The following is a 15,423-nucleotide window of genomic DNA, read 5'->3' as shown; positions in this document are numbered from 1 at the left end:
CATGTTCATGTGTGAAGTGTCTGTCCTTACCAGGAGTTTTATTCTTAATCACTTAGAGTTGAAAGATGGCTTAAACATGAAAGTATCTATCTTTTCCAAAGCTACACTTTTAATATTAGTATCTTAATAATTCATAAATATGTTGTAAAATGTTTTCTCCATTGTAAAAGGAAAGTAAACTTTTTGAAACTGTTACAGACTGAAGCATTTGGGAAATAAAAATTGTAAAATTTTAGCTGATTATTTTAAAAGCCATTTAATATTCATTTAGTTTTCATGGTGTCCTAATAATAAGAGGATTATTGTGCTGCAGGGTACAGTATTAGGGAACTGTAGCTGTGCAGAATAAGTAATAAAGCCATGTTTAAAAGCAGATGGGGAAGAGTCAGCAAAATTTAGCTGATGTGACCTCTACTACTATCTTACCTCTAATGCTAAGTTTGTACCTTTGCTCCTGGAGTTACTCATATCCTTAAAAGTAAATGACTGTGAAACATCCGAAATAAAAATGGCATGGAGGGAAGCAAATACTCAGTTGAAGGTTTTGCTTAAGATCAGGGTTGAACGTCTGAACATCACACAAGTTGCAAGCAATGATTGTGTCTTATGGTTTCTGACAAACCTGGCTGCACAGGCTGCCAGGAAAAGAATAGCCTCAGAGATAGAGCATGGCAGATCCATGTGATCTTAAGCTCCTTGGGCAGTTTTGTTTGTTGTAAAGGCAATGGGGACATTGCAATCTGGGTTGCTTCCAGTTTTAATCAAACTTTTTTGCTCCCCCACAGCAAGTAGGAGTCCTGCCAAAGTCAGTTTGGTTTGGCGCAGAGATGTGGATAAACAAATGTTTGTCACGCTGCCCTCTCATCCGGTGTGTTGGACCTCAATCAGAAAAATGATTTGCTGACAAGAAGTTGAATCAGCTGGCAGTCACTGTGCTGGGGAGAGATGGGGGGAAGAGCAGAGTTTAATTAACAGTGGAAATTTGGAGCAGGGGAGCATGGAGAATTGGTTAATATCGTTCTTAACAGAAGTATAGCAGAAGAAAATTGTGCATCAGGCTCGGTCCCACAATGAGCTAAGCGTTCCTAGTTAGGAAAAATGCTTAATTTAGGAGTCAGCCATACTGCAGATCTTAATGCAGCCCTTAAAGATGAGTGACATACCAAGAGCTGTGCAGCTAAGACCAGAGCACTCTCTGTTTTGTAGGGCGAAACACCTAATGCTCCTTGAATTAAAACCTGTTTCTTCACACACCTGTCACCATACATGTCTGTGTGGCCCTGTGTTGAAGGTGTATATCTGAGAAAGTAATTATTCTTGCTCGGTCATTTAGTTAATATAAAAAATTTTGGAAGATGAAGTAATCTTTCAGTTGAATTACATTGAAAATTTTGTCAATATTTGAGAGTAAAATATACATTTTGGAAAAACCAAACAAATTGAAAGCATATACACAATGAGTTTTGGAAAGCTGCGTCCCTGTGTCGTATTTTGCCACTGCAGTCCCCTTGCTTTAGAGCCACGAGCAGAGCCTCCATGTGTACGCGTGTGGAGGAGGATAAGGAGGTTCTACGCAGCCATGGCAATCCTGACATTCAGTTTATCTCCACATAAAGAAATTTGAACACGGCGTGTTTTTTTGCAGAAGTCATTAAATAATTTAGCAATTCCTAGAAGAAATTTTACTTGATCCTTGTGCTGCTTCTTACAGAAGATACCAAGTGCAAGCTTGTTTTGGAGGCTTTACTTTGATTTTAGCTGGCTAATCTTTTAGTCTCTCGTTGAAGTACTAGTGATGTCTAATGTTAGGTGGTGTTTCACAATTCAAAGGTTAGAAAGATAGAAGAGAGAAATGTTCTGTTTTAATTTTGTGCTAATATTTTAATTCCATCAGTCTAGATCTGGCATTGCTGAGGAACAAATTGCTCGTGTGGTGAGACACTGGCACAGGTTGTCCAGAGAAGCTGTGGATGCCCCTTCCCTGGAAGTGTTCAATGCCAGGCTGGACAGGTCTTTGAGCACCTTGGTCTAGTGGGAGGTGTCCCTGCCCATGGCAGGGGGGTTGAACCAGATGGTCTTTAAGGTCCCTTTCAACACAAACCATTCTGTGATTCTTCAGACGTGTAATCCCTCCCTCTCTCCCCCCCCCTTTCTTAACAAGGAAGATATCTTTAACAGTTTCTTTGTGGACATTGTGTGAAAGATGAAGGCAAACTAGAATTCAGTTCCTCTGCTGTCTCTGGAGGTGGCTTCTGCAGTTAAGCAACTTGTTCCTTTCCTGAATTTGTGACTTTTTAAGTGGCCTTCCTGTCATCTGACTAATAAAGACAGTAATAACTTAAGGAAATTTGACTTGCTCTAATTGTTGAAAATAGGAGGAAATGGGTTCCTTAAGATTGTCAAGTATATACTGTAGCAGTTTCTACATCCCTCTGCTCTGTCAAAGCTGTTTAATACCACCAGGAACTGATCCAGAGCTTAAATCTGGATGAGCAAAAAAGAAATGCTCTAAAAGCAAATCTGCCATGCAAGGACAGAATGTTTATGCCCTTTTACCTTTCTAAGAATATGGATCTGTAAAAGACAGGTCACCTATTTTTTTTTCTAATTAAGTAGGAGCAGTGTCTGCTGTGTTTCTCAGAATCCTGTCATTTCAAGTTGTAATTTTGACCTTGAAGAATACGTTCGCAATTGTTATGAATCAGTGAATTGAAATAAAATGTAGCAAGTTTTTGTGCTGAGAGACTCTGGCATGTGTAGTGAATGCTAGCAGGAAATATGAAATAGAAATATTTGGAAAAGTATGGTGAAAGGCATGTAAACCCCTAGACGTGAAGCACTTTCATCATAAACCTGAAAAAGTAGTCATGGCTTCTCGATGGGTTTTGTGTTCTGATCTTATTTACTGTGCAGTTTGATAAGATGGACAGTCAGGAGGTTTTAAGAATTTGAAATAAAGTGGAAAATTGCTTAGCAAGGGGAGGGTGATGGTTATGCGACAACTTCCTTAAAATACTATAGTTGTGTAGCTCATGAATCAACAGGGTGTTCTGGAGCCTTTGCTGAAATCAACTAGCAAGTGTCTTTGTCTTTTTTTTGAGTTTGGTTTTGGTTTCACCCCCCCCCCTTTTTGCCCGTATCTGAAAATTCCTGTTGGTGTCATTCTGAGTGTGCTCATTTATATGAGGAGGCATCCTATAGAGGGGAGAAACACTGCCTTGAAGCATTTTTAGGTGCTACTGAGATATTTCTGGTTTGATGAAGTGGAATATGTCAAGTATGATGCTACTTTATCCTGGATTGAATGCATAGATGTGTATCAGTTCAGTACCTAAAGATGAATTTTAATATTGTGAAAGCTACGTAGAGTCTTCTGGTTATTGTTTCTGATGCTACTAATACTGCTTCTGAAGACAAAAATGGCACGTGTTTACAGTTTATGGACTCCTATCCTGTGTAGTTTAAAACCAAACCAAACCCATCCATAGCCCCAGACAGCCTTGGAAGCCAAACAAATGTGACTAGACTTTTTTTTTTTTCCTGTTAGAAGTGAGGTATTATGAATGGGTCAGATGATTCCTCCCCTCTTCTCCATTGTATGGTTTCTTGTGATAACATGCCATGCATACCAGATCTTGCATTCACAAATCAGAGCTAATGTTTTAAGAACATCGCTAGGGAGAGTCTTATGTCTCCATTGATGAAGTCAGCTTCATAAAACTTTTCTATCTGTTCCAGAGAGCAGAATTTAACTTGTTTTAAGTCCTGGCTGTGGCTTTTAATGTAGGAAAAGAAGACAGAGAATCAGTGCTTCTTGAAGACAAATGAAAGCAACATCAGCTAAGATGATGAAATTTTTAGTCTCTTCTTTTTCCGCTCTTAAAAAGAAGTGAAAGCAGCTAACAGTTAGTAAAAGCTGGTTTAGGCATGGGACTCCAAGGTAATCTTTTAGAGGAACTGGGCAATTTTGCCTTAAATTGCAGTGCATAATGAAGTGTCACTGCTTGGCACAAGATTTTATTGTACTTGAGTCCCACATGGTTTTGATGCAATCTCAGTACACGTTTGTCATAAAGATGTCTTAGTTTGTTTAATATATTAATCTGCTTTTTTCAGCTTCCCGTATGATTCTAATCCTTCTAGTCCAGACTACAGGAAATACTGCATGTCGTTGAGTTTAGAATATGCAAAGAGGTTGGCTTTTAATTAATGCAGAAATTATTTTACTTTTAATAAGCTTTAATGAAACAAGAACACAGCTTAAATTGTTATGTGAAAATGTTTGAAATGGAAGCAAAAATATGCAGGAGACTTTTTTTTCTGAAGCAAGTGTATCAGTGATGTGCTTGTTATGTTCTTTTTGAAAATCAGGGGAAAAAACCAAACAACAAAACAAAAAAACCACCAAACAAACCCCTCCCTTGCATCCCGTACAATCACCTAGAATTAATTGTAACCAGTATGTTTTGAATAATTCTTCACAAGGGTTTGTCAGGTTAAACAGTCTACTTCAAGATTCAGCTTCTGTTCTGGTACTTATTTTCTACAATGTCTGCTAAAAAATGGGGGATTTGCTTGGAGCGAGTTTACCTTACCTTCAAATATTTGTTTAAATTTGCTTTTGCATAGACATCACTCCTTTTATCGAATGTAGGAGCCTCTTTCTTTGCCAAGATAAATAAACACACCCCATTAGGGTTGGAGTCCATGTCACTTACTAGCTGAAGTTGGGATCCTAAGTGTGTTTGCTTTTTTTAAATTCACTTTGCTGTTATTGCTTGTGTTAATAAATTTATTTTATCATATATTGGCTTTCCTTCCTCTGACACCGTGGTAGTTAAAGATGTCATGTCTTTTCCTGGTAAGAAGCAGAGGAGATGAGCAAAAGCTAGAACTTCTTTCTTATTTTCCAGCTTGTCCTTTTAAAAATCTATTTCAAAGGTAGATCCACGCATTTAATCTCATGCTGCTTCTCTGCTTTTGTTTCTTAATTTCAAAGAGACGGGAAGAAGCAAATATTGACACATAAGGAAGAGGACTAAGGAAAGGCAGCTCCTGAAAGTGTTGAAGCTGTCTTTGAGCTTGGCTGTTGTGAAGACAGCTCTTGCATTCTGGCTAGTGCTGAAAATGAACTGGATTTCAAATTGCTTTTGTACATAATCGCTGTCTGTCTTTACTGCAGTGTGTTTATCCTGTTTGTGAGGAATGGTGGAGCCATTTAGTTTGTAAGGTTTTCAAGTAGGACCTGTTTTTGTAGTTCCTCTGAGAAGTGAAATTTAGCATACTTCCAAAATAACTAAAAAAAGGTGCCTCTATGTATTGATCTGTTAATATGTGAAAAACCTTTCTGTTGCTATTGTCAGCAACAGCAGATAGCATTGTAGATCCTTACTTTTAAGGTCAGATACTGAAAGCTGGAAATGGATGCAAGCAGAACTTATTCACCAATGAAATGAAATTTCTAAGTGAAGGAAGTTTGAGGATGAGAATATAAATCAGTTACACAATGAAATAGGAGATGGTACATGTAAAAAGATAAGAAACAAAATAGACTCTGACTCTGTTGTCACAGATATCACCTGTAAACTTCATAATGTGGAAAAGAAATGCTGAAATACAGAGTATCTGAAACAACCATTGTATTAGTTCAGTATGTTGCTTAACTCATTTTTACTGTTTTATCTAAAATAGTTTCCTACTCGGTGTGCAATGTGATATTCGTTTGCAAATTACACTTCTCCTATCAGATTTTTATGTGTTAGTGATGTGTGTTGTCAATAATTTAGTGTGTTCGTCATCTACAGTATCAAGAACATGAATGGTTAGCTTGATATAGGGTGAGGAAATGAAAAAATTAATACTGTCTTTATTTTTCTAATTTTAGGGTCTACGTACAGTGTGCTGTCCATAATGCCTTCTGATTCTGAAAGCAGCAGTTCTCTGAGTAGCATTGGTGAGTAAAGTATTAATCTAACAACTTGATAAGCGTGTCTTTTGGGAGCTGGGAGAACATGTTTTTAAGGTTGCCTTTGGGAAGGGTAGAGGGATTCAGGTCATAACATCAAAGAAGCTGAACTGTGGGATATAACCATGCGTCTTCACCAGGAAAAAGTATACCCATTCTGTGTAGTGCAAGTTAAGCCTTTTCATAGTGGTATGCAGTTGTTACCAGTAAAAACTGTTACATTTGGATATGTTAAATGATGTAGAAAACTAACACTGCCATTTTTACAAGTCTGTGCATATAAAAATATATACAGGCATATATGTAGATATGCAGATAGAGAAGTTGTAGTCAGTCTCAAAACATCATAGAAATTAAAAATACTATTACTAGCAGAAGTCATAGCCCTTTAAACATTCAGAAGTGACTGCATTGGCCTCTTTTTCCCCTGCATGCAATGCTTCATTTCCTTTGTTTTTAATGTCATTGGGAAAGAAAATATTTTTAAAAAACCCAAAATCCACTAAAGGAAAAATAAATGTAGACAGAAGACCTCTAGCAACAAGTTGATCTTGGCATACCTGTATTAGCTGTCAGTTTTCCTCTTCTTTACTTACACAAATACTTACATTGTGAAATCTATGTAAAAGTCACTGCCTTGGTTAGGAAATGCTCTTGCATATTTGAAGTTCCAGTGTTGTCAGGCATCTGGAGACTTCCCTGACAGCACCAGGCAAGTCAGTTCCCTGGTTAAGGATGTGGATAGATATCTGTTGCAGTCATCGAGTTGAACTTTTAACTCCAGCATGCAGGGACAAGATTTTAGGGTTGACTGAACTATTTTCTGAAAATACAGGAAACTGTGACATGTTAGTTTGATTTTTATCAAGATCACACTCGTATGCTGTTACCTGAAGGAAGGGTATGATTTATTTTGCTATGAATAAGCTGGGACTGAAATTGGGAAGAAGAAAGTTCCTAAATTTTTAGGACAGCCAGACCCAAAAAAGGAGCCTTCTAAAGAAGGGAGTTCTTCTGAGGTGAAGTCCAGTAAATCTGTGGAATAATTGGATGAAGCAATGCCCGAGAGAGAAGATACAGGTGATCCTTTCTAGTCCCATGTTCTTAATTTTAAAAATAAAATTTTTAAATTGTACGCTTGAGCTTTTTTTTTGCAATTTTTGTAACTTTGTGAATGCACATACTTGGTTCTTTCTATCAGCCCTTTTATAATTTTGGAAATATAGATAGATAGCTGAACAGCTAGTGTTTGCCATTATGAAAAGAACTTTTGCTTTAACAGTGGCCACTTGCAAGCTACAGATACCTGGCCTCTTTTTTCTATTTTGTTAATTATCTGTGGCACAGTACCCTACAGGATTCCTGGTTTTGAACACTTACTTAGAATTTGACATGTTACTTCTGTGACATCCATTATTCCCATATGTGAGTCAGAACTGAATTATTTCTGAACTATGTTTAGTTCTTGTTTTAAAATATTGATGTTCATACTGAATCCTGATCTGTGTATTTTACCTAAAGGGTTGTCCTTGGAAGTGTTTTTATGCCTTTAGGGTGTGCAGTGATCGAAGTTATTAATAACTTAGAAATTAAGTGACCTACTATTAAATAAAACTTGCGATCTGGTATTCTCCATAGTTTTGTTTTATTCAGATGATTAAAACAGAGTTAGTTGTTTAATATTTGGTACATTAATAGCCAGGGGAAATATTTGTTTGAAGCTGGCTTGTTTGTTTTATCGTCTGGTTATAGCCTTGTTATTCGTGAGCATTGTCTTTTTCCACAGTCAGTTTCTCTCCCTCACATCTTGTTCTGAGAGATTCTATATTTTAAATATGATCTAATGCCAATAGCAAAGTTTATTTTCTTAATATCCAACATGTCCTAATAGATATGTTTGCAAGTCACTTCAAAGCTGCAGTCGGATTATTTTAATACTGACTGATTTGTTGAATGACAAACCATCATAACTGAAACTGTTCTCATGCCAGCTCCCCAGAGGCTTCCTATGACTTCTTTGAATGGAATCCCAGCAATACTGAGTTGCTGTAGTGTTTCACAGATTTTACATACATCTTCTCCCTACCCCCATCCCCATCTCGCTGGAATACATTTTCGCAAGTGTAATTCTGTGCAGTGGAAATGGTAAGTTTTGCCTGTGAAATGAACACATCGGTGAAAAATGGTAAATAGCTCATGATTTGGAGACAAAGTAAGCTTTGGAATATGTTTGCATGTAAAGGAATGTTTTAATTTCCCCACTCTGGTGTGCCTTCCTCACGGAGCAGGGAAGGGATTGATTTTGTTATTCCTGAGTTCAAAACACAGGTTTTCATTACTATTTAACAATTGCTTATTTCTGGTCTGTCTTGCTTCTGTTCATCAAGAAGCTCAGAAACACATTTACACATTTGACCTTTCAGAAGAAGTGAGAAAAGTATTGAGGCCCCTAATAAAACTCATGTAAGGAAGCAGATAGTGAATCTTAGCATCTTCTAATTAAGAGAGATATTACAATCTTTCACTTGTGGTCTTTGGACTCTGTTTCATAAAAGTAACTAGAGCAGGCTATGTCCACGTGCTTTATCTTTTCTTTCCAACCTTAGTCACCCCAAATACTGTTGGAGGTGGTTTCTGCTGCCAGCATTCTTAATTAAATGATCATTTTCTGAAATACTTCCAAGTAAGCCAGAATGTTGTGAAGTTGATATGATTCTGTATGTTTTACAGCTATACTTGGTTTCAGAGTTAATTTGGAGAAAAAACTCCTCTTCATCAGTTTTGCCTTGACCATAGGTGTATCTGCCTCTTTCTTTTGTATCTGTAGGTAAATAAATATGCGAAGTGACAGATCATTGCTCTTTACAGGTTTTTCTTGTTTATTTTCATCATCATTCAAAATTGGTTTAGATGACAGTATTTTATTTTTTCCTTTATGGTTCCTTCCTTTTCTTTCTCAAGTCCTAATAAAGTGCATGCTGGGCATGTAAAATAGGTAGTTTTGATGGTACTGAGGGGAAACACAATTTCCAAACGAGGTACGATGTAGACTGCTGTAATCCCTGCATTCCACCATTGTGCTTCAGCCCCACCTTCTTACCCCCAGAGGAACAATTCCTCATTAAATTGTCATGTTCTCTCAGTATTTCCTTTCTTTTTGCTCTTGGCTAATGACAAAGATTTTTATGTGTAAATAGAAGCATCCTTCATCTGCTCACTCCCTGTGCCCGGCAGACTCTCTGAATGGAGCTACAATCCTGCGTCTCTGACATCAGAATAATTATTTATGGAGATTCAGTGCCTGGCGTGCCAAGCACGGAACAACTGTGTCACTTAGGAATTGGATAGAAACCAGTAACACAGCTATACATGACAGTTGCTGGCTTGTCTCCCACTTGACTGGTCATGATAACAGAGAGGAAGAGAACACAGAATAATGACCCCCTTTTTTTAAAAACAAAAAAGCACCAGTTTGTATAGTCCACTCAGTCATGTGACATTTATGATTTTGAAGATAAATGCTCACCAAGCACTGAATTGAAATTAAATTGCAGTCCTGGACAACTAGCTCTAGGTAGTCCTGCTTGAGCAGGAGTGTTGGACCAGGTGTTCTTTCTGTATCCCAGCAGATAATTTTCTGGACCTGTAAGGAAAGGTAGAAAGCCTGAGTTCTGAAAGATTATCTGTCGGTGGTATAATATCAGCCAAATAGAACCCTACTTACACAATACTTCAGCTTGAAATTATAAAATTTATTTGCTATGGGAGGTAGTAACACAAGCGTCCTTATTAGTTTCTGTGCACATCTCTATTATCGTCTCTACTTCCAATTTCCATCTTTTTTATTTTTTACTTTCCTTGCTCTTTTCTTCCAAAACCAAGCTCCTTCCTTCAGTTTTACAATGGCCAGGTAAGTTACTGCTCTGGCCCATGTCACCTAAAAAAGCCTCTGTGAATTGAAAGGGCATGTTTCAAGACTTTTGATTCCCAGGACTTCTTTTTCAGCCTCCATTAGCACACTACTGGCCTAAGCAGTATGGTGCCATGACGGGATTATAGTTTCTGTAATCAAGCCATTTTTTACCTACACTAGTATCACAGTAACATTTCTGAGTTTTCCTTTAGTGCTTTGAAAATGCACATCTTCTCCTCAATGTACAGGAGGTTTTCTTTGGTTTAGTTGGTGGTTTTATTTGTATTTTTGTTTGTTTTGTTTGGGGGATTTTGTTGTTTGTTTGTGTGGGGGGTTTTGTTGTTTGTTTTTTTAAGAAATGCTGTTTAATAGAAGCTAGCAGCTTGCATGCAGGAGTCAGGCTATGGTTCTGAGAATAGTCTACATTATGCTTTTCCATGATGAGTTTTTAACAGGATATTGCATACTCTTCCATACTTTGAAAAGATGCTGAGATCCTGATGAGAGGATTTTTGGAATGGAAAAGGCCTTCTGTCTTTCCATGTGTATAATTTCCTTTTTTCCACAGACAGATTTCTTTGTGTTGTCTTGATTACAGCTGTCAATCTTGTATATTCTTCGTTCCACATCGCATATTGTCACCTTTCTCTTTTACCTTTTAATAGTTTATTATTGTTCCAGCTGTTCAGTTCTTCGTAAATGGTATCTCTTGTTTAGTCATAAGTGTTTTTTTCTTGCTCTTCACTGTTCATATCGCTGTACTACCTTTTCCTATTGATATTCATATACCAGTTTGTAACAAACACCACCGTCGGCACTACAATTTTATGACTTTTTCTTGCAGCCATATATCTATCTGGTCATGTATCTGACTCCACCGAGCTTGCCTAACTTTGACTCCAATTTGACAGTATTTCTTTGCTTAACACTTTGTTATCTTACCAGCCTGACAGGCTATTTACAGATAGTTTTCCACTAATTACAATTCAAATTACTTACTTCTTACTCCCAGACAAACATTGCCACCCTCCCATGATGATGATTCCCTCCCAACAATGTGTAGTCTTTTTTCCCTGTTTCCACATTAGCCATTTTGACAACTGTCCTTTTATGTTGCTGTGATTTCAGTTTATTGCTTCACACTCTACAGCTGTATATAACAGAGTAATTGTTCTGATTCTTCATAGGAAGTGTTCAGTTGCAGGTGTGGCTTATGGTACTCTTTCAGTCAAAGGTAAACACTTGTTCCTTGTCTGAAAATGTTATTTATTTATTTTCACTTCATGGTATTTTGTTTGCTATGATATCATCTTAACATTTGAAAGCTTCCTGGAGGAATTTCTGAAGATTCGTTTGGTCTGTAGTGGTTTGAATGGAAATACGGTGTGTGTGAGTCTCCTACAGTGCAGACAGCATGTCTGGAACATTTGGGGCTATAAAACAGTATGGTGAGACGATGCTCACAACTCTTCTCCAGGAGATGATGTGAAGGAAGGAGTGCTGGTGGAATCTTGTGCACATCCTTGGTCAGAGTGTAGTAGTTGACTCTAGTTGCTGTCCCCTGTGGGTTTGAATTGGGCACTTTTGTCTAGGTTTTGCTTTCAGTGTGTGGTTGTAATCCTGAAAAATGTCTGAGCCTTCCCAACAATGAGCTCCCAAATATTCAAACCCAGAAGTTTCAGCAGTATTTTCTTTGGTCATGGTATCAGGTTTTACTCTCTATTTTAGCTCAGCAAAGCTCTGCAAGAACTTTTTGAATTGACTTATCTGCCCTTTTTCTCCTCTCCTTGATATTTTTGAGTATTAGGTTGTAGATTTTCTTTCATGTTTATCTTTCTAGAACCACTGTTCAGTTCTTTCTAAAGTCTCAAACCTACCAAAGTTGAAAGTTTGTTTTTCATGCTGGTGGGATTGTTTCGCTTGTAATATTCTGAGTTAAAAACAATACTGAAGTGCTACCCGTTCTTTTGTCCTTCATGTTACACGATCCTCACTGCTTTCATAACCTATTAGGTTTTCTGTTTGTCAGATGAAACTGTTTCCGCAGTTCATTATTTTTACCTTTTAGTTTTCTTTTCTCAATGTACTGCTGCTTGGCGTTAGTTATGTTTTATTTCACCTGCATCCAATTGTTCTGTGCTCTCTGCTATTTCAAGACCACTTCAAAAGATATATCTGATGAAATACATCTAAATGATAACTTCTGATATGTAATTCTAGTCCTCATAGATTATTGAAAGAAAGTAAATATTTTAGCATGCATTTTCCTACAGCAGGCATAAGTCTTTACTCCCCACCCCCTACCAATCTTGGGGAGAAACCCTGTTGATCATACTTTGCAATACATCTTGCAAGTCTTTTTTAATGTTTTCTGTCGTTGTTTACAGGGCCATAAATAAATAATATTTTGAACATCCCTCTTGATTTTATTTTTTATGAAAGCAAGCAATGAAAAAGGCTTGACTGTACAATGAATAGTCTCCTGTTTGTTTGCAAGCAAGAATTGGCACAAATGTGAGATGAGTTGAAAAAAATCATCATGAAATTCAGGCAATCTGTTAGCCTGTGACAGATTGCCATTTTAATTAGTTGAAACTGTCATAGAAGTGTATTTCTCAGAGGGTAATGGGTTTATTATAATTCCAAATATGTTAATGGTATTTCTTAAAAGTAACTTTTTATGCATTGGTACCCATTTTCCCACCTCAACTTTATATTAATTCGGCATTACGGTACAACTTGGTCAGGTTAACAAATTTCCCAGTCCGGTTTCTCTTAAAATGTCTCTTTTTTTTCTTCAAAAAGTGTTCTGCCCCATCCCCAAATATGAAGCTAATTGAGCAGTGGTTTCTTTGTGGCTGTATTATCTCTTTGGTCAGTGATGATTAGAGTAATCATGAAGAATTGTATTTGGTATGTACTACAATAATGCATCTTTGTGGTGTTCGTGAAGTCCAGCATTTGGCCTGTAATTATGGAAGATATGATTGCTCCAGCTTCTGTCTTTTAAGGCTTTTCTTTCATACAATGTGTGATGGAAATCCTGCAAAGTCTTGCTTTAGATTAAGTCAGTGCGTGCTCAGGACTTCATGCATGGACTTCATTATGGGCAAAATGTGTTTTGCCCACAGGACACATCCCTTCTGCTGGCTGTTTCAGGAGTTGGTGGAGCACTGCTTACCTGGAGGCTGGCCAGGAAGGTGACTTCCATATGGTTGGGTTCTCAGAGCTCAAGTGCAGCTCACATGAAAACTGAGTCATGAGGCTTTACTGGAGCAGATGAATGAGTTGTACTTGGCAGGACATGCAGTAAACACATTTTCAGAAATCCAGGTTGTCTGAGAAAGCAGGTGAGTTACTGGAAGGTGGCATAATTTGAATAATGGATATTTAGCCTTTAGGGTTGTACGTTTTAAGACCCGTTTGACTGGTTGAAGTGCAGAAAGGAAGTACTGTTGCGTCAAATATCCAGTCAGATGGAAAATGGGTACAAAGCTGGAAGCACAGGTTACTTTTCTTCTACTGCATCAGGACGTTGGATGCAGTGAAAGGCTTTTAGCATTCAGCTATAAAAGCCTTCTTAAAGGAAATTAAGAGTTTTGAACTTTTCTGATGAGAGAGGAGTTTACTGAAGTGTTTGCTTGGGTTTTTTTAGCATCCACAAATCTGCTTTAACATTTATGAGACCTTTTGAACAACTATTGAAAATGTAAGGTTGTTAGTAAATCAAGCAAATAAACTTTTTGGACTTTTCTTAAGGATAAGAGGGGAAATATGTGGATCGTATTGATCAGTGTTTTTCATAGCACTTCAAAGGCATGCAAATCTTGGCTGGTATTATGTGTTGACAGCAATATCATTGCATTTGAGACGAGAGTGTTTGTTAATGTACTTGTAAAAAGTTACAAGTTAATGAGAAAGAACCTTTGTGGTACTAAGATGAATGGCTTCTTTCCTAAGGCTAATTAGCCTGTCTTTATTTAAAGCAATCTCGTCTTGCTTGGCACAGTTTTGGGACTGTCTGCACAAATGTTCTCCTCACCTCAACGAGATTGTCACTGGGATGCAGTCAAAGCTAGGTGGGAATAGAGGTGGAGGAGCAGAGGTTATAAGTCTTGCCTCCTTTTACTGTATTTTAGATTCCCAGAGCAGCCTTTTCATGCTTGTGTAGGGATTGTGTAGCAGTCATTGTTCATCAGTTCACTGATACTAGTGGTGGTCTGTTGTTAATCCAATGCCCTTTCTTCCATGTAAAGCACAGCAGACTTCCTGATTTTAGCTCCTTCTTCCTCTTGTTCCTCTTGCATTCTGTTCATGTGTGTTGCTCTCAAGCAGCCCCAGGTAGCTAGAAAAGCTTTTGAACTTCTCTGTAAGGATGAGAAGGGGACTTTTTCAGTGTTACGCATATTCTGATGTGTCAGCTCAGGGTGTGCAGGTTGCCACTGAATTTACCCAAGACCACGTAGCCTGTCAGTACCTGAATTAGGTTTGTCTGCCTTTACCTTTCACTTGTTTATGAAATTCCGTGCTCGCTGATGTGTCCAAACTATTCCAAATGACTATGTTCTGACTTTTTTTAATCTGTCCATTTGGTTATTTCCCTATTTATTTATTATATCATGAGCCTAGGATAGTGTGCTTGTATTATTACAGGTTTCTATATAATCTTACCTTAAAAAATATGTAGAATGTTTCTTATTTTAGAAAAAGAAAGGATAACTCTATTTTAAAAGTGTGATAGTCTTAGTTCTTGTGGAGGAAGCATCTCCTTCTGGATGGAGGAGTGGTACAAAGCGGTAAGAGAAAGACCAAATGCAGCCTCCATTGAGAATTCTTTTGAACGACGTGGGTTTGTGTCTTTCAACAGAATGCAAGCTGCTCCTGCATTTTTTTATTCCTTCAGTTCATTATTAGAGCATTTATGTACATTATTATGCAATAGATTAAAAGAACAGTCTGTACTCATAAATTCTCATTACAGAATTACAGTAACAGCTGAAAGGAATAAGAGCAGGGATGCTATTATTCTAGATGCTGTGCGTACGATAGCCCTGACCCTACAGTTATTTTGGTGTGGGAACTTTAAAGCACAGGTCCTACTTAGAAGTTGGAGGGAGTTTTTGCATTCTGCAATACCTTCCTGGACTGGGTTTAGAGATAAAAAGCTAGTCCTTGCAACTCATTGGCATTTTGTCAGATGAAATAACTTTGTTTGAAATTCTTTCTTAGAAAAAGCAGTGATCAAAGAGTATTATTTCACTATTGTATTTTTTGGTTTTTTTTTTAAAGGCATAATTAAGGTACATTCTAACAAGTTAATATGTACGTCAGCAACTCGTTTAAATTGTATAATTATGCAAGCTATTTCTAGAATTTCTCTTTTCAGTAGAAGATAGTTGTCCTATATACATTTAGGCTTTTAACTTTCATTTCTGCAACCTTGCTCTCGTGTGTCTGGGATTAAAATGAGCATAACTAAAATTACAGTTTAATTGTCAGTGTATTGTGAAACAGTATACCAGACTCGTTTCTCAGGTGGAAGAAG

General features: G+C 37.5%; 1 protein-coding gene across 1 annotated transcript in view; it reads left to right on the top strand.

Moving 5' to 3' along the window:
* Positions 1-5,884: 5,884 nt before the first annotated feature.
* Positions 5,885-15,423, top strand: part of DLG5 (discs, large homolog 5 (Drosophila)) — a gene marked incomplete at its 5' end in the record, with an annotated part of 64,212 nt that continues 54,673 nt past the window's right edge. Inside the window, 1 exon segment of the mRNA XM_010184124.1 lies at positions 5,885-5,953. Within this exon segment, the coding sequence (XP_010182426.1) occupies positions 5,885-5,953 (69 nt within the window).

Source organism: Mesitornis unicolor, unplaced genomic scaffold, assembly GCF_000695765.1.
Source record: "Mesitornis unicolor isolate BGI_N332 unplaced genomic scaffold, ASM69576v1 scaffold9225, whole genome shotgun sequence".
NCBI classification, from domain to species: Eukaryota; Metazoa; Chordata; class Aves; order Mesitornithiformes; family Mesitornithidae; genus Mesitornis; species Mesitornis unicolor.
The sequence above is the reverse complement of the archived record's forward strand: the minus strand, read 5'-3'. Positions and strand labels throughout refer to the sequence as shown.